This window comes from Malus sylvestris, chromosome 7, assembly GCF_916048215.2.
Source record: "Malus sylvestris chromosome 7, drMalSylv7.2, whole genome shotgun sequence".
Classification (NCBI taxonomy): domain Eukaryota; kingdom Viridiplantae; phylum Streptophyta; class Magnoliopsida; order Rosales; family Rosaceae; genus Malus; species Malus sylvestris.
In genome coordinates, this window is record NC_062266.1 from 34,452,181 (window position 1) to 34,469,392 (window position 17,212).

At 38.6% G+C, this 17,212-nt stretch overlaps 3 protein-coding genes across 3 annotated transcripts; 1 reads left to right on the plus strand and 2 right to left on the minus strand.

Moving 5' to 3' along the window:
• Positions 1 to 525: 525 nt before the first annotated feature.
• On the minus strand, positions 526 to 2,952 carry LOC126627680 (glucan endo-1,3-beta-glucosidase). Its single transcript, XM_050297190.1, has 4 exons — positions 2,678 to 2,952; positions 1,538 to 2,514; positions 1,120 to 1,441; positions 526 to 820 (listed from the first exon to the last, which is right to left on the minus strand). Exons 1-4 carry the CDS (start codon positions 2,751 to 2,753, stop codon positions 798 to 800), a joined length of 1,398 nt encoding a protein of 465 aa, XP_050153147.1. The 5' UTR covers positions 2,754 to 2,952; the 3' UTR covers positions 526 to 797.
• A 6,823-nt stretch (positions 2,953 to 9,775) lies between these two features.
• LOC126630671 (thylakoid lumenal 17.4 kDa protein, chloroplastic-like) lies at positions 9,776 to 12,469 on the minus strand. Its single transcript, XM_050300826.1, has 4 exons — positions 12,303 to 12,469; positions 11,569 to 11,696; positions 10,333 to 10,579; positions 9,776 to 10,239 (listed from the first exon to the last, which is right to left on the minus strand). Exons 1-4 carry the CDS (start codon positions 12,412 to 12,414, stop codon positions 10,016 to 10,018), a joined length of 711 nt encoding a protein of 236 aa, XP_050156783.1. The 5' UTR covers positions 12,415 to 12,469; the 3' UTR covers positions 9,776 to 10,015.
• A 2,113-nt stretch (positions 12,470 to 14,582) lies between these two features.
• On the plus strand, positions 14,583 to 15,377 carry LOC126627929 (uncharacterized). The gene has a single exon (XM_050297496.1). The coding sequence runs from the start codon at positions 14,787 to 14,789 to the stop codon at positions 15,093 to 15,095; it is 309 nt and encodes a 102-aa protein (XP_050153453.1). The 5' UTR covers positions 14,583 to 14,786; the 3' UTR covers positions 15,096 to 15,377.
• The last annotated feature ends 1,835 nt before the right edge of the window (positions 15,378 to 17,212 follow it).

The following is a 17,212-nucleotide window of genomic DNA, read 5'->3' on the forward strand; positions in this document are numbered from 1 at the left end:
GATCTAATCTCTACACTTAAGTTCATATCTTCTAACACAACATGTCTCATTAACAATAAATTTGTTACAATCTATTTTTTAGCCCAAAAGATATCAACACTCTTTTATAAGGACCACAATCACATGCTAAAACTTATGTGGCACAAACACGGATGTGATGACATGCGACATGGTAAATCTCAAAAAATAAAGACACGAACATGGATAGAACACGGCGACTAATATATAAATTAAAAAAAAAAAACTGGCCAAAGCTTATAAATTTTAGGTTTTATAAGTTTTGATATTTACAAAATTGCCCCAAAATGTTTTTATATTTACAAAATTGCCCTAAAATATTTTTACATTTACATAAAAGGCCCTTGCCGTGTTCATACCGTTAACCATGTCCAAACTGTGTCCGGGCGTGTTGGCGCGTCCAGGTGCCCAACACTCCAATAGTTCGAAGTTTTAAAGTATCTGTGCAGCATAGGCTAAAACACATGCAACTTGTTCAACGACCAACAAAATAAAGTTAGGAAAAGGTTACCATTATAATAAAATTTCAATTCACGTGACATATTATTTTAATTTTAATTTTAGGTTCATGTGAAATTTGACGAACAAAGCATGAAAATTCAGATAACATTCGTATAATTCACTTAATATTACACATTGTAGATGCTACCTTAGGAATTCACGAATTTTTTTTTTTTTGGGTCTAAATAATCACTAATATCTTTTTATGTCAAAAAAGAAAGGATTGGTAACAGTTTATAATCTATGGGTCTTCTCCTCCATTGCAACATTCTTCATCATCAATACTTGCACTTTCCATAGCCTGCCAACCAAAAAAAGATTAATTAGTAATCAAACAATGATCAATAAGCTAATTACTATTATATACGGAACAAAGATCATTTTTGAATCTCGTTGTCCGGAGCATAAAGACTAGGCGATCCAGATCACTTAAATGAATCTGACGGCCCCCATTAACTTATTTCGTTGGACCATCTCACAAACAAAAAACTCCGATCTATCTTTTACACAAACCAAAATCCTTAGGCTTCGGACAGTAAAGTCTGGATAGGATCCAAATTGTTATTGACAAAAACAAAGAAGGGTTTGCATGAAACTAACTTGGATCGACGGCAGTGGTGGCGCCAGTCTGTTCAAAATCACAATCAGAATCCTTCCTTCCCATTGCTTGAAAGTAGACATTCATGGCATACGCAGCATGGGCTCTAACTGTGTTGGGCATAAAGCACAGCCCACCTTGTTTGATTGGCCCACAATTCAATCCCAGCCCACAAACATAATCAATATTCTTCTGCAGTGCCTCCGGGTCGGCCCCTTTCTTGGGCAAGCACCATAATTTACCGCCGCGTGATTGCGGCGGGCTCGCCGGTGCCAACACTGGGACTGGGCCTGGGCCTGAGTTCTTAGGTGTAGTCGAACTAGCCTGTCAAATCCAAGTCCACAAACCAATCAAGCACATACATAATAATGATAACAAGAAGGGGAATGTTTTAGGGTGATTATTTGCGGCGGCAGCTACCGTGTGCCGAAGGACTCCGACGTTGTAGGTCGGCGTCATGTCGGGTCGAAAAAGCCCAAAATTCCTCTCTGGTGTTGGGCCGGGCTTGAGATTTTCATTGAACAAGGAAAATACGAAAGTCTCAAAAGTTCGGTTTGGCATTAACGGGGTGCCATAACCTGATGTCACGTGTTGAATGAGATTTCGATTGTAATCCTCAGCACTCTGTGCGTCAACCCCAACTTGGGCCGGATCACCCTGAGAGGGCCAACCTGTTTCGGCAATAACAATCTCAAGGTCCTCAAAGCCCACAAGTTTCATAGCTGAAAAAACAGCATCTAATTGTGCATCCAACATGTTGGTGTATAGCATTTTAGTATTCCCATCAAGCACACCGGGATTTGGCCGGAAAAGCGCGAAATCAAGCGTTTCGGGGGAGTATCCGAAATACGGATACGGGTTCACCATGAAAGGAGAATTGGTGGATTGCAAGAAAGTGAGCAAAGGTTTAAGGACATGGATGTCGTAGCCTTGTCTAAATTTGCCGGAGGAAGGTGGGGTTGAGCTGGAGAGAATGCCTAGAGAGTGTGGGGTAGAGACCTTAATTTGGCGGTCCCAGGACGCATCTACTAGGGCATTGTGGAGGGCTTGCATGGCAGGGACAAGGCCAGTAATGAACAACTTGTTCGTGGTGGATAATACTTCGTTGCCTACTAAAATTCGGACAATGTTGGTGGCTGGGATATGAGGCTGGACGTTGGTTTTAAGCCACTGTTGGGCGGAGCGTATCTTGGTGAGGTGGGGGATTTGGTCATTTGGGATGGTAATTGTGACGGCGATGCCGGTGTGAGCAAAGGCTCGGAGTATGTCGGGGTTGGTGTCAAAGAGCCTAACACGGTTGATAATGGTGGATTCCAGAAGGAAGTGGGCGACTTTGGCCGGCGGAGGAAGGTCACTCGCCATCGTGCCATAGTTCACTCCTATAGATCCTTCCCCTCCTATCAACAAAAAAGCAAAGAAAAGAAAAACAAGACTTTTATTAGCGTAAGCAATAATAAGGGAAAAGTTATACTAGAACACATGACCTCGCATGCACAGAGTAAACGCTCTTAACCACTTCACCTTCTGATAGACGCTATGAGGGTTGGAGATTATGCGTACCTTGAACGAAGATTGAGACGAGAAGGAGCAAAATGCATCTTCTAGACGATGCAAAATTGAGAGCAAAATTTCCCATGAGTAAGAGTAGTGATGTGTTTTGGAGTGCTGTTGTGCATATTGATGCAAGGGTGCTGCGCTGGTGTGCCGGTTTTGAAGAAGTCACTTTTGGATTCTTTGCTTTGGAGTCGGGACTTGGGAGAGTACGGTTTCTTGCTGCCGAGGTTAAGTGTACATGTCTCGAGAGAGCTTTTACCTTTTTGAGCCTACTTTTACAAACACCGCCCGCAACTAGATAATTTGATTGGAATGAGATTCAACTCTAGATTTTTGTGTCCGGAGTCCACGTATCGAGAGATCAGAACTGTTCAAGAGAGAGAAAGAGATCTGAATCGTTCAAATCTTTGAATTTTTGTGGAATGGTCGAGTGAGATGGCCTAATAAGAGCAGTATGATTGAAATTGAGTGGTCTGAATTTCTCGATCTGTGGAGTCGGACGCAAAGATCAAGATTGGATCTCAATTCAATTTGATTCTCTGTTTCATCATTTCTTTTTCTTATTTTATATAGATTGCAAATCAGGAATATTTTTTGTTTAATTTTTTGTTAAACTCGGTGTTAATTAAGTAATTACCAATCAAACAAAGTGATAAAAGATGTGAATATATGCTGATATGAAAGTAATAAGCAAGGGATTGATATCTGAAATTCAAGCTTTTGCTAATAGCTAAAGTTGATTAAGTACTGCTTATGAGTAGATCTTAATTTAATTTGAGTGGATAATCGCTTGGGGGAATTTACCTTTACTTGTCATGATGAACAACTGAACGATGCTTGCAGTCCCAAACAAATTAATTAATTAATTAATTCGAAGTGTAATATATTTTTTTCACAAACGATGGAATACTTGCATTAAGCTAATCAATCTAAACTACGAGACATGAAACTCAAACTTGGGTGCAGAGGTTGAAGCATACTAGCACATTGCTTTAGCTAATTTAGCGAAACACAGATATGCAAAGTGTAATGTTAAAAACTTAGATGAAATAGTAGCTTTGGTAAAAATTACTAGAACGCGACTAAAACATCGATCGATCTTAAGGATCATGGTTAAGTTAGCTAGCAGCTTAATTAATGAGCACATCTGGCATAGAAATTTTGTTTGCACCGGTAAAATTTGGGAGGGAATGACCAGTGCATACACATGATCAGATTGCCGATTGAGGAAAATGTACGTGCTCCAAATCAAATGGTGTTTCACGTACAATTAGACGGGATCGGATAACCCTTTTTCCTTTTTTGTCTATGTTATTGGTATTCTCTAACTAATTACTAAGGGTAGTGATTTCACATTCTCGTTTTCTCCCTTTGCATGTAACTTTACTATTCTCGTTTTCTCCCTCTGCATGTAACTCTAGTATTCTCTAACGAATTACTAAGGGTAGTGATTTCACATTCTCGGTTGCTAGGTGTGTATATGGGTCATGTTGTGCTAGGATAGCACCAAACCTTATGGAACCAACTCAAGCTAACCCACATGAAATATATCAAATGGAATGCAAGAACAAAATATAGAAAATACCAAGATTTTAACGAGGTTCCTCAACAGTCAGTGTAACTGGAGTACGTCCTCGGAGCAGTAGGAGCTCACCCAATAATCCACTATTAACCAAATGGAAGTTTACAAAGTGTTGGCAATCTCACAACCCAAATAACCCAATACACCCAATAACTCTCACACACCAAAGAAACAAATAGAGAAAGAAATATAATGAATAATTTCTTCTCTATACATATAGCACAAAGCTATTACAACAACAACTACTTTGGTAGATGATTACTAACCAAATGAAGCAGCAACTTCTTCTTTGTTTTGGGCTCTCTACAACTCCCCTTGCTCTCGGCAGAAAATGAGCTCTCTTACTGACAATGAGCTCTCCCTTCCTTATTTCTTCTATCCGGAAAAAAACCCACAATTATGGTTTTTAAAAAAAGCCACAAAACAAGGAAACATAATCATGTTGTCCTTTTTTTCTTTTGATTTGTTTAATAGCTAAAAAGTGATGTTGAGTTGCCACTTGGCCACAATTCAACATGTCATATGTCCGCGAAATTATGTAAGGCTAGGTAGCCCATCTTACTAAGATAGGGTTTGCTGGTGTTCAAGAGGGTTAAATTCTTGGATCAGTACGTACTTTCATTCATTCATTAGCGAGAAGATATACAGAGTAAAGAACAATAGGGTAGATGGGCTGGCACTGGCGCTGCACATCGATCACCTGTCCTTATCAATCTCTCTTCTTTCTTAATTAATTTTCCTTGAGGAGCTTTAAGTACAAAAGCAAATAAATATGGGCTAGAGATCCTCTTCAGATTTCACTGTCCGAAGGCCAAGGACGAGACTACTCAAATTGAATCCGACCATCTCCATTAACTTTCGTTGGCTCACCTTGCACAAACCAAAGGCTTCGATTTCTCATTCACACAAACCAAGGCCCCGATTTACCTAGTCATTATTCTCCGAACACTAAGGTCCGGAGAGGATTCAAATTCAGAAATATGAACATTACAACAAGGTTAATCTATAATGGAACAATATTCCGGTAAATTAGAGTCAATTATTAAAAAAAAAAAAGTTATTTACAAATTAAGTTATTTGAACGAGATCTATGATATAACTTTGCTGGCGATTTGAATTACAAAAAGGAACACCGCCTTCTATTAACCACAATTTGAAAGCTAATATACGCAGGAAATTAACGTACATATAATCGATGTAATTCTATATCAGTGTTTCAGCATATCGTGCTGAATACAAAGAATTGATTCAAGTTCTATATTGGTAGTTTGTATACGAACAATATTATTAAGGGAATTATTATTAGCACTCCAAAAATCTCATTCTACACTTCTCACAAATGTATTTTTCTTTCTAATTATAGAAAGTTTGGAGTGCCAAATGAGATTTTTTGAGTGCTAATAACAATTCTCTACTATTAATTAAGAAATTAAGATCCACCAGGCAAGATAATTAAGTTCATCTATGTTCTTCCAAACATTACTTCTTAGCTAATCTATTATTAAGCTAGCTAAGTGATCTTAATATGATCTAAATGAGAAAATTAAGAGATAATATATGCGTGTTAATTAATTAACCAGCAAGAGAAAATGGAAAATTAGTCATACTTAACTGTATATAATTAAGATTGATGAACTAGCTAGCTAGCAATCAGGGCCTCCTTTTGGTGCTGAAACGGCAGTTTTACTTTGACGTTCATACTGCAAAAATATTCCTCTTGTAACGCTGCTTGCTCAAATGAGCATCTCAGAATTGCAGAAGCACCAGCTATATATATATATATATATATATGCAAGCTGCAGGCAAACTGTGGCTGGAATACTCATTTGAGCAAGAAACATTACAAAGAGGATTAATCCCATTAAACTCTCTCTCTCTCTCTCTCTCTCTCTCTCTCTCTCTCTCTCTCTCTCTCTCTCTCACACACACACAGAGACAACTGTCACTCAACTGAATAAGCAAGCATATGGTTCTTGTAATATCCCTTCAATGCAGGGCTGTTCTATATATAGAAGGTCATAACTTATAAGTATGGGAAGTGATTTGGTGGGAGTCAAATCACAGTAATACTGTACTCTATAGTTACAGTAGTTTAATCAGGAGTCAGGATCCATCCCACTACATGCATACAACTAGAACTCAAATCGAGGAAAGAGACTTCTATGAATCGGGTTAACATTTATTGTGGTGTTCTCAATAACTAATCAAATACGATGTGTAAGACTCTCTTCACATAGAAGTGGTCTAAGACCCATGTTGATGATGAACTCGTTCTACCTAAATTCTCCCGATCAAGTGAAAGCTATCTCCCGATCTCTTGTCATCTTGATGGTATGGTACTATTAATTAATTTGGAGCCGTTGTTCATGACTAGCTTAATTAATTAGTTGTTGCTGAGTTAGGGTTTAGGCTAATGGAATCGGTTTGTTGGCAAGCATATGATCATGGAGGAAGGAAATGCGGTGGGCACTTGGGGAGCATGTGTTTGTCGTTTTAATTCAATTTGACAGTCCGTTAAAGGGGTGGTGCTGCTGCTGTTGCATGGATGCGACATGCAGCTAGCTAGCTAGAGAGGAGGAATTGTAGATGGCAGGTTTTGGAATGGTTGGTACGTACTTCTCACTAGATCTCTGCATGCGACGTAAAGGGAATGGTTGCTAATAATTCAATTCAAACTAGTACTGCTCCAAACCCCAACCACCAAAACTTAATTATTATGATGTTACACTTTTAAGAATTAGGATTCTCTCTAGATCCTTTTGTGAGGATCCGGAGATCCTCCAACTACATATGTTCATCGTATATCATGCGATAACTTTTCATTAACTACTATTTATATTCAATTTTTAATAAAAAAAAATTACATGATTTATGATCGTACGATATACGATGAACAGACGTGATTAGATGATTCTTGGGATCCTCACAAAAAGGATCAGAAGAGAATCCTCATTCCACTTTTAAATTCTTCAAAATGCAGACGTCATTCCGAATGACTTTCACATTAATGGGATGAGAGATTTTGTATATAGTCTAATAAGTAAGTTGAATTACTCTCCATATTACCAATATATTTTATGCTGGAATCAACTTTCTTCATGGTATCAAAACAGGTTGTCCTATGTGTGAACCCGAACAGCCACACGTGATTTACATCATCCCATTTTTGTTGTCCACGTATTAGGCGTGAAAATTCACCATACGTGAGGGATCGTGTTAAGAATGAACTTCACATAGATAGAAGGGTATTAAATAAGTTGAGCTACTTTTCATATTGTCAATTAATTTTACGGTAAAACTCCAACTTCCTTCAAATGTGACACTATTGTTTGGAATGAATCTACTTACCTTGTGCATCCAAGTGATTGTACTCATTTTATGCATATATACAAGTTCGAGTTCTCTTGCTCAATCTCCACACTTCAGATTACTTTTCCGATAGGACAAGGACTGGCTACCCTTCCATGCCCTCCTGTTTTGTATGGTCACGGTTAAGCCACGTCAACATTTTATATTTTTTTTATAGAGATAATAAGACAAAAATGAATAGTAATATAAAATGTTGACGTGACTTAACCGTGACCACACAAAATAGGAGGCAGACAATCCTTGTCCTTTCCGATAATATGTTATATAATAATTATTATGATTAAAACAACTAAGCATGCAGCTAATACATCTAGCCTACTAGCTAGCCAGCTATTACGAGGACTTCAAATTAGAGAAAGGTCAAGAACAAAACACACTTTTAGGTCACCAGTAGCTACCATTATATAATATATAAATACATGAACTATTATTAGCACTTCAAAATTTTCATTATACATTTCTCGTAAGTGTATTTTTCTTTCTAATTATATAAATTTGGAGTGTCAAATGAAACTTTTGGAGTGTTAATAACAATTCTCTAAATATAATATTATAATATATATATATATATACACTCATGTGATTCACGCTATATGATTTTGTCATAATGGTATTTTATGCTGGTGCCAATTTTCCTAATCAGACTAATTGATGAAAGCTCAAGAACTCTGATTTGAACGATTGGTATCAATCGCCATCGTTCATATTTATTCTTTGTTTTTTTTTCACTTAAAAATTATGAGGTTAAATTACAAATAACTACCTCAATTATTGAATCAATCACAGTTTCATATCTCATTTTTAAAATGTTTCAATTCCATACTTCTATGAAACGAGTTAACCGTTACTGTGGTGTTCTCAATAACTAATAAAATATCATATGTAAAACTCTCTTCACATAGAAGTGATCCAAGATGAGATGGCTTCCAAAAAGAAGAGAATATGAATAAAAGAGATCGGGTTACAATGGTAGGGAGACGAGTTTTATGCAATATGCAAAAAGTTGGCTTTTCGGACCACTCAATGGTAGGTATCATAGATGATGACAAATTAGAATAGAAGATCGAAATGACCCTCGAAAGAGAAAGTTATTAAATTGGAACGTGGACTTGTTGCCCTCCTCTAACTTGACCTAATTCTTGCTGGGTCACTGTCCCATTTTATTAAGTACCAGACGATCTGGCCGAGCAGCGAGTGGAGTCATTCTGCATGATCCAAATCTTGCAGAGCTCAACGAAACCCAGCGGGCCTAGACTCAAAGATTTTAGGCAATGATCAGGAAAAACAAAGTAATAATTGAGTTTAGGCTAAGTGGTGAGATAACAAGTTACGATTAGGAAAAGATTCCGAACATTCGTTTTTTAATTCTGCACTCTTATGTTTGTTTTCTTCCGTCTCTTAATTTGTCATTAATTTATTCAACCTAACAGTTAAAAGAGACGAGCTTAAAATAAGAAAAATATGTAGAACGAGAAAAATAGAGTGCAGACATCATAATTAGTAATTAGTACCTTTTGAATGAATGCCAAGCCTTCAAAGTCAAGGGCGAAGAAATGTAAAAGGAGTGCTGGTGGGAGCTGGGAAGTGAGGAGCACGATCCCCGGGTTTGATTAATATTTTAAAAAGCTGGTTGGTGAGTTGTGAATTTCAATTTCAACTGAAGTACTGAGCAAGTGAGTAGCATCTGATTTTGGTATGTTGCACACGTGCATTGCGATCTAACTACCCATATCATAATATGCTAGGAATATTTTTGCTCACGTACCACCCATTGTATGAGTTTAAATTTCGAGATTTGTATAATGGATGGATACAAATCTCAAAATTTGAACTCATTCAATTGTAATAGGGAAGGCAGTGAGCACCACCACCACTCGGGTGTGTTGAGTGAAAAATGCACCCTAATATGCCCCTTCCTCACATTTCCTTATGAAAAATGATATCTGCACTCATTTTCTTCTTTTGCATACCTTGCTTATTTGTGTCCTTGATTTTCCTTTAATTTATGCAAACCTAAACAATGTGTATGTAAGAAGAAAAAGAGTGCGGATATCATTTTCCTTCGTTTTCTATCTTTGTTTTTTTTTACTTAAATTGCATAGGCCATCTGATGAGTAGTGTTTTTCATGTCATTTGACAGAAGAAAAGATGAATATTTCAAACTGAAAGCCATAACAAAGAAACAAAGGAGAAAATCTCCTGTCTCCACCAAACAAATACTACAACAAAACTGTCTTCGGATGATCGGTACTCATACACAGATGCAGGATACCATATATAGGGGCTATACAGTTAAAAGTGCCTAGAAATGAACTCGAAATACAGAAGGAAAACGTAGTTAGCACCGTGTGCTTGTGTGGCTGCTTCTTACATTGAAACAGACGAACCTTGAATTATCGACACCCTAGGGTAGCTCTTCCTTCCTCATTGATGGTTGTATTTCTACAAATTTTCTGAAGATCAATGTACCCTATAATGGTATCCTCGAAAAATACACCGTCAAGGTTTGCTTCGTTGAAGGTGGAACCTGATAAGACAGTGTTAATAAACAAAGCTCCTTGCAGATTCGCTTTCTCAAAGTTAACCCGGTCTAGAACTGCGTTTGAGAAGTTTGTACCTGAAAAAGAGAAAGAAAAAAATTGATAATCACCTCTTTCATTCCATATTACGATCTTGTGCATTTGATATCAAGGATGATCCGCAAGCTTACCCTTGAAGCTAGCTCCTGCAGCATAAGCCTTTGACATCACAACTTCTGTCATGTCTGCGCCATCAAATTTGGCTCCGGACATGAGTGCTGCTGCAAGACTCTTCCCCTTAAGATTGGACTTCTCGTTTGTGTAATCACAGAAGCGGAGATCAATTGCCTTGTCGTAAACTCCATTTGCCTGACCTATCGTGTTTCCAACAAATGCAACCTCACACCGCTTTGGATCAGTAGACAATGGAGGCAACCTCTGTTGGACACAGAAGAGGTCAATTTAGCAACTTTTCACAGTCACAGCTATAAGAAGTTAGAACTGGTAACTTATAATTTGGATAGTGACATTTTGGCTCCTGCTTATTTAATGAACATGTGGCGTTTCAAAAGAGATGAAAGAAAACATAACAAGGGAAAACGGGGCATTCAGAAAGGATTCGGTAATAAGAGATCGATACTAGAAGTGGCAAAGTAACGAAAAATCTTATAAAGTATCTTGAATCTCTGCTCATGCCATAAATGGATTTTCTTAAATTTTTTGATACTTAGAATGCTATTGGAGGCAAGCATTGTACAAGCGGATTGGTACAGACTTGTCTGGTTCTCTACGGCGATTCTAAAACAGGGTTCATTTCTTGGTAGCTTATTCGTTCCAACTAAGGCTAGACAAATTTCCTGAGCCTAGACAACCAACTCTCAACACAATCTTTGTCGTGATGAGTTTAATTGGATAAAATCGCAGTAAAGGAACGAGTTCAATATTTCCGATTATCACATTTGGTGTAAAGGCATCCCCCGATTCATGAATAAAGCTTTGTGATCTGAAGCTATGTTGAGGACCTCAAGGATTATTAATAGAGAAATTTGTAACTTGTGGATTTTTGGCGTGAGTTTGTCACCGCTTAGCTGGTTGTATGTCCTACTTTTGCTTTGTTCTCGATTGTCCTACAAGCTGATGTTGTGTTCCTCATTTTTGTATACATGATCTTGTTTCATGATACAAAACATTAAGACATTCGGAAGTAAGAAAAGCGAGAGAAAGGAATGACATTCAGTTCAACATGGGGATGAATCTCCCATGAACATTCCATTAGTCCATTGTGTATAACGTCTCAACTACATCTTTTGCATGATATCTATATGCTTCCATTTTAAACAGACGATGAAGACAACAAAATCGTAAGGCAACGGCACCAAAAGCAAGTCAAGTGAAAAATAAATATACGGAATGAGAGCGTTTCAAACCTGACCAGCAGCAATTACAGGTGAGGCAGCGGTACTCAAGGCCCAAACAGCAAGAACCCCACAAGCTACATTCTTAACTTGCTTCCACTGACTCAAATCTTCCTTTGTTTCATGACCATCCCTAGAAGCTGCACCCGCCCAATTAAACCAAAACATAAATCCACATCTCCCATTTTAATGCAGGATACTAAACTAGGCAGAAAAAGGGGCGATCCCAAGCCAACAAGGCTTCCTCGCTTTGCGAGGTCGGGATGAACGTCTATCGTATGCAGTCTTACCCTTATTTTGCAAAAAGGTTGTTTCCCTGACTCGAACTCCAAAACTATGCAGAAATATGCTTATAAATCTACTAAAATAGAAGTTTCCAACTTTTTTACAAGACGATATTCTACGAAGGGTATTCGAACTTCGGTGTAACCTTGCAAGGGGCAACGTTGGGCCTAGCCAAATCTCCTAATCTATATATGCAAGTTGCCATTTGAGACTGCATCTTAGAAAGCACTTTTGTTTATTAACAATTTTACTACAAGTGATTTTATTAGAAACGAGTTGAAATATTTATTAAAGAAACTTCCTAAGAAGCATTTGGAAGACGTTTCTCCAAGTGCTTCTATGAAAGTACTTGTAAGTGAAGCAGAACTTGAAGTTGTTATTTATAAGCAAAAAAAAAAAATCAATCTTCATAAACATTAATTCACCAAACAACCTAGAAGCAATCATTGAGAAAGGCTTACCGGAGCAAAATACGCGCGTCGGCGAGTGGAATTGCGGGCGTTTCGTCTGGGAGAATTGGAGAGAAACGCCGTTTCGAGACAGAAGAATCGATGAAGAAAGTGAAGCAGCCATTTTTCAGAAGACAATGGCAGAACTGAGACAATGGTCTTCTCATTCTCTTATCCTTGTTCTTCTTTACCGTTGGTATCCGCGGATCAAGATGACGTGGCTTGACACGTGGGATCGTGTCTGACGCCAATAAAAATCTCTGGAATTGGACCATCGCCTGATCCCTGGGGATTCTAGAGATCAACGCACACGGACTGTTGATAAAAAATCATACGGTCATAATTTTTTTCTTTTTTATATTTTTCTTGCAAAATGAGGCTATTTTACTTTTACAAATATTTAATTAGAACCGTACGATTTTTTATCAACGATCTGTGTGCGTTGATCCCTAAGACTCCCAAGGAAGGGATCCGGCGAGGATTCAAACCTCTTCTTTTGCTCTTATTAGCCTTATCCCCGTGGGTCACCGCTGAATTGTCAATCTACGGTCACAGTTGCACTACCCATCGATGGAAGCGACATGTCGTAGGAGTTCAAAGTCAAACTTAGGAATGAATGAGGAGATATTTTTTTAGGAAAGGGGTTCTCTTCGAATCATTTCCTTCTAATTCTTCAAGTTCGGAGATCCGAACTATTAAAATTTGATCAAACAACTACAAACAGGGGTTCATATTAAAAGTTATAATAACTTTAACCGTTTGATTAAATTTTAATGGTCCTGATTCCCGGACTTGGTGGATTAAGAGGAAGGGATCCGAAGATGATTCTTTTCCATTTTTTTAACGTGTCTAAAATACGAAGCAATACAACATAAATATATATATATATAATGACGCATAGCGTATGTGAATCTCTCCACTACGAGACAATGTTAATTTTAGAGTAAATTACATAGTAGCCCCTCAGGTTTGAGGTTTATTACAATCTCATACAACATCTTTAAAACATTTCACTTTCATACCTCACGTACTATTTTATTTCAAAATAATACATCCGTTACATTTTCCATCCATTGATCCGTTATGTGCTGACGTGGTTGCCACGTGACTGCCAAATGTGTGCCACGTGGCATAATTTTATTAAAAAAATAAAAGATAAAAAAAAAACCCTAAAGAACGCAGAACCCACCCCCACCTCCCCCGCAACCCCTCCCCACCCCTTTAATCCCTAACCCATCACCCTTCCTCCCCGACACCTCCTTCCCTTACCTAACCTCCACTCCTGCCAACAGCCGCCAACCCACACCTCTACCTAGCCTACACACAATCCCTAGATCAAACAAAAAGGAAGGGAAAGAAAGAAAGAAAATTTATCGCATAGGTCCAATCCATTTTTCTGCAACATCAAATGGGTGCAGACTGCAAAGAGAGAAGAGAAAGAGAATGAACCGGCCGGCGACATAGATGAAGGCGAAGGTGGCGAACATGGAGACCAAGAGCATCGGGATCCGAGACCCGAAAACGGTGCAGGAGAGACGAGCACTGGATCATCTGCTCTGCATCTTCTCTCTCATTGCTGGTTCTGAAATCCTAACCAATCCGTTCCGATAGAACCGTGGCGTGTGCAGATTGCCGAGTGAGCTCGGAGAAGACGATGGATTGTGGGGGGTGGACTATTACCAATACATTGTCCGGAAGAAACAGATCTCGAATTTGATTGGAGTCGAGATTTTAAAGTTGTGTAGGCTGTGGCAGAGGTGTAGGCTGTGGATGAGGGGGGTGGGGGGTTGCGGGGATGGGGTTCTGGGAAGAGGTGTGGGTTGGCAGCGGTTGGCAGAAGTAGAGGTTAGGTTGGGGAAGGAGATGTCGAGGAGGAAGGGTGTTGGGTTAGGGATTGAAGGGGTGAGGAGGGTTGCTGGGGAGGTGGGGGTGGGTTTTGCGCTTTCAGGTTTTTTTTTTTTTTTTTTTAATAAATAAAATTATGCCACGTGGCACACATTTGGCAGTCACGTGGCAACCACGTCAGCACTTAACGGATCAATGGATGGAAAATGTAACGGAGGTATTATTTTGAAATAAAATAGTACGTGAGGTATGAAAGTGAAATGTTTTAAAGATGTTGTATGAGGTTGTAATAGACCTCAAACCTGAGGGGCTACTATGTAATTTACCCTTAATTTTATTTGAAGATATATTTTTTAATATGTCTGAAATACGAAGCGAAATGACAGCATAACGTATGTGTCCGAAAAATCTCTTTACAACGAGACAATGTTAAGCTTAACTTGAGTCTAGTCAGTTGGCTACACGTAAATAGTAAATTTTGGTAAAAGCGAACTCCTAAGGTTAAGGAACAACAAACAACAAAAGGAAAAGGGCGGAGAAACGGTCGGAGGAATCGACGTTTGACTTTCTTGGGATATTTGAGGAATCTGTCTCCACTGTTTCTCTTTCTCCGACTGCGCACTGTCAAAAAACAAAGAATCTGTTCCGACAATGGGGAGCCAGAGCCAGAGCTCGTGCCTGTCGTACGAGAAGATCAACGGCGTCGCCAGTTGGCTTGGGACCCACGTGGCCTCCGCCTTCTTCGCCTCCCTTGAGCGCTGCTCCTGCATCAACCTCTCCACCTCCGACGACCACGAAACCAACCCCGAGGAGGCCCACGACCGCCCCCTCATGCTCTTCGCCTCCCGCTCCGTCAACCTCAGCGACCACCGCCCTCACTACGTTTCTTCCACTTCCTCCGCCTCCGCCTCCTCCTCCTCCGCCCCTCCACCGAACGACGTCGTCAACCTCCCCGTCTGAATGGGTGAATCGGATCAATTGGGTCGTTTTGTTTCTTCTCTCTCTAGGTTGTTTTCTGCATCTTGAATTTTTGTGGGTTTCATTGCGTCCTTTTCAGGTTGTGAAGTTTGAGGTTGGATCGGGAAAATTGGGGTTGGATTTGTTGTTTGTGAGATTAAAAGTTAAAATGCTTTTTTTTTTATATCAGTGTTGTTTGTTGCTTCTCTTCCAAGTGATATGCGGTTGGTATCGATGTGAAGGAAAATAGAAAGTTTTTCTGGGAATTTTATGGGTTTGATTTGATTTCTTTTTGTGATCATTCTAAAGAGAATAATTTGTGTTTTGGAATGTGAAATTGTGAATTGATTACTGAAGAATATCTAGCAATTTGGTCAGTTGGTCGTGCTAAAAGGATTACAAGCATACTTCCTCGAAGAACAAAGTTTTTTGGAATCTCCTATATATTGGGATTAAACTGAAAGGTTGTTTGATTATTTTTAAATTTGATTGAAAGATGATTGCAATGGAAACAGCCAATGGCTTAAATAGTCGTATTACAATTCCTAGGACAACACAAAGGTCTTAAGTAATCAAACGATATTAATCAAACAAGAATCGAAAAATCCGACTTTTATTACAGAATTAAAATTACAATTTTGGAAGCCTAAACAATCGTTTTTGGCATTAAACACGGGCACATTGTACTATGATTTTTGTTCTACTTGCGGTTCTCTATAAAAACGACGTTGTATGCCTAATTCTGACACCAAAATATTTATTGTTGCCCTTTATGTCACCATATCAAATGAATTCAACATTTTTCAACTTTAATTCCTTTTTTTTTTAATTTGAAACATTTTATTTTATTTTAATTTTTTTGTTGGACTTGTCTCATATGTGTCCTACATCAAGATGACATATGTGGTTAGATAGGCAAGTTGGTCAAGGCATAGTAGTTTGCTCACCTCTTTTTCTCTAGGGTTTGAATCCCTATCTCGTAGAATGACGAAAGATAACATGTGGTGGGTTAAGCCAATTAGCCACGACATGGTAGTGTACCCGCCCCTCACAACTCTAGTTCGAATCCCCCATATCATAAAAATATCAAAAAATGACATGTTTAGACCATTTGTCTAGGGCATTGTCGATGTAGCTCTTTGAAAAGTTCCAATCTTCCATATCCAAAGATGAGGGATGTTCTAGATTTAGCAATTGGATCACTCATTTTGGGCCTATGGAGAGGCCTTGTTGCGGGCTTAGGGCAACTCTAACCCTAAAAGCCTCTTGGGCTATAAGCAACTCAATTCCCTTTAGTGAACAGTAACTGTCTTTAGTGAACAATAACTGTCCTATTGCATTTTCACCCCTAAACTGAATAGCTCAGGCTATTGGTATTAAAATTTTAAAATATAAAATAAAAGATAATTTTATTTTTAAATTCAGATAATGATAAAAAGATTTGTTGAAAGTATTGAAATGTAGTGTAAGGTGGAAGAGCATGATTAGATATTTATAGAAAAAAAAATTATAATTTTTTTTATTGTAGCTGATGCCACTATGACGTCAGCATGATGTCACACCACTCAAGCTCTGAGCCAGACGATTTGGGCCTAGTGAGAATGTCGGGCTCCCTTGGACCCCAATGGATTGCTTAGAGAGGAGAAGGAGATTTTGGAGAGAAGAAGATTTGGTTGCCTATCCCTTTGGTTGCCTATCCCCTAGGAGATTTGAATGGGCTAGAGTTGCACTTAGGTTGGATATATGGGCTACTTATCCCCCAATATTTGCAACAAAGCAACAAATATCCATGAACATGCTAATCCGGCTTCCCCTTTTCTTAAAAAGGTTGTTTTCCTTTCTTAAACTCCAAACAAAATAAACTTTTGGGTTACAAAACCAATTAATCTAACTTCTAATCTTAATTATGATGTTCTGTCATGCCCAAAAGAAGATGGAGGAGTGACAATTATCGTATGTCGGTTTGTCGGAGATTCGGCTTTAGACCCGATAAGTAAGTTTTGTCAAGCTAATCACGCTCATAATTCCTCATGTGACATCCCAACTTTTCTCTGTTTTTTTTTTATGGGTTCGTTGAATGTTGTCACCTTGTACAATTGTCCTTGAATAATGCAGGCTTG

What these genes read in the sequence shown, in the direction of transcription:
- LOC126627680 (XM_050297190.1), bottom strand. Translation starts at nt 2,753, where the DNA reads ATGGGAAATTTTGCTCTCAATTTTGCATCGTCTAGAAGATGCATTTTG. An exon ending in CGTCTCAATCTTCGTTCAAG is followed by an intron (nt 2,515 to 2,677) that starts GTACGCATAATC and finishes TTTTGTTGATAG; the next exon opens with GAGGGGAAGGATCTATAGGA. An exon ending in CACCACTGCCGTCGATCCAA is followed by an intron (nt 821 to 1,119) that starts GTTAGTTTCATG and finishes TTTGGTTGGCAG; the next exon opens with GCTATGGAAAGTGCAAGTAT.
- LOC126630671 (XM_050300826.1), bottom strand. Translation starts at nt 12,414, where the DNA reads ATGGCTGCTTCACTTTCTTCATCGATTCTTCTGTCTCGAAACGGCGTT. An exon ending in CTGTAATTGCTGCTGGTCAG is followed by an intron (nt 10,580 to 11,568) that starts GTTTGAAACGCT and finishes TGTGTCCAACAG; the next exon opens with AGGTTGCCTCCATTGTCTAC. An exon ending in TGCAGGAGCTAGCTTCAAGG is followed by an intron (nt 10,240 to 10,332) that starts GTAAGCTTGCGG and finishes TCTCTTTTTCAG; the next exon opens with GTACAAACTTCTCAAACGCA.
- LOC126627929 (XM_050297496.1), top strand. Translation starts at nt 14,787, where the DNA reads ATGGGGAGCCAGAGCCAGAGCTCGTGCCTGTCGTACGAGAAGATCAAC.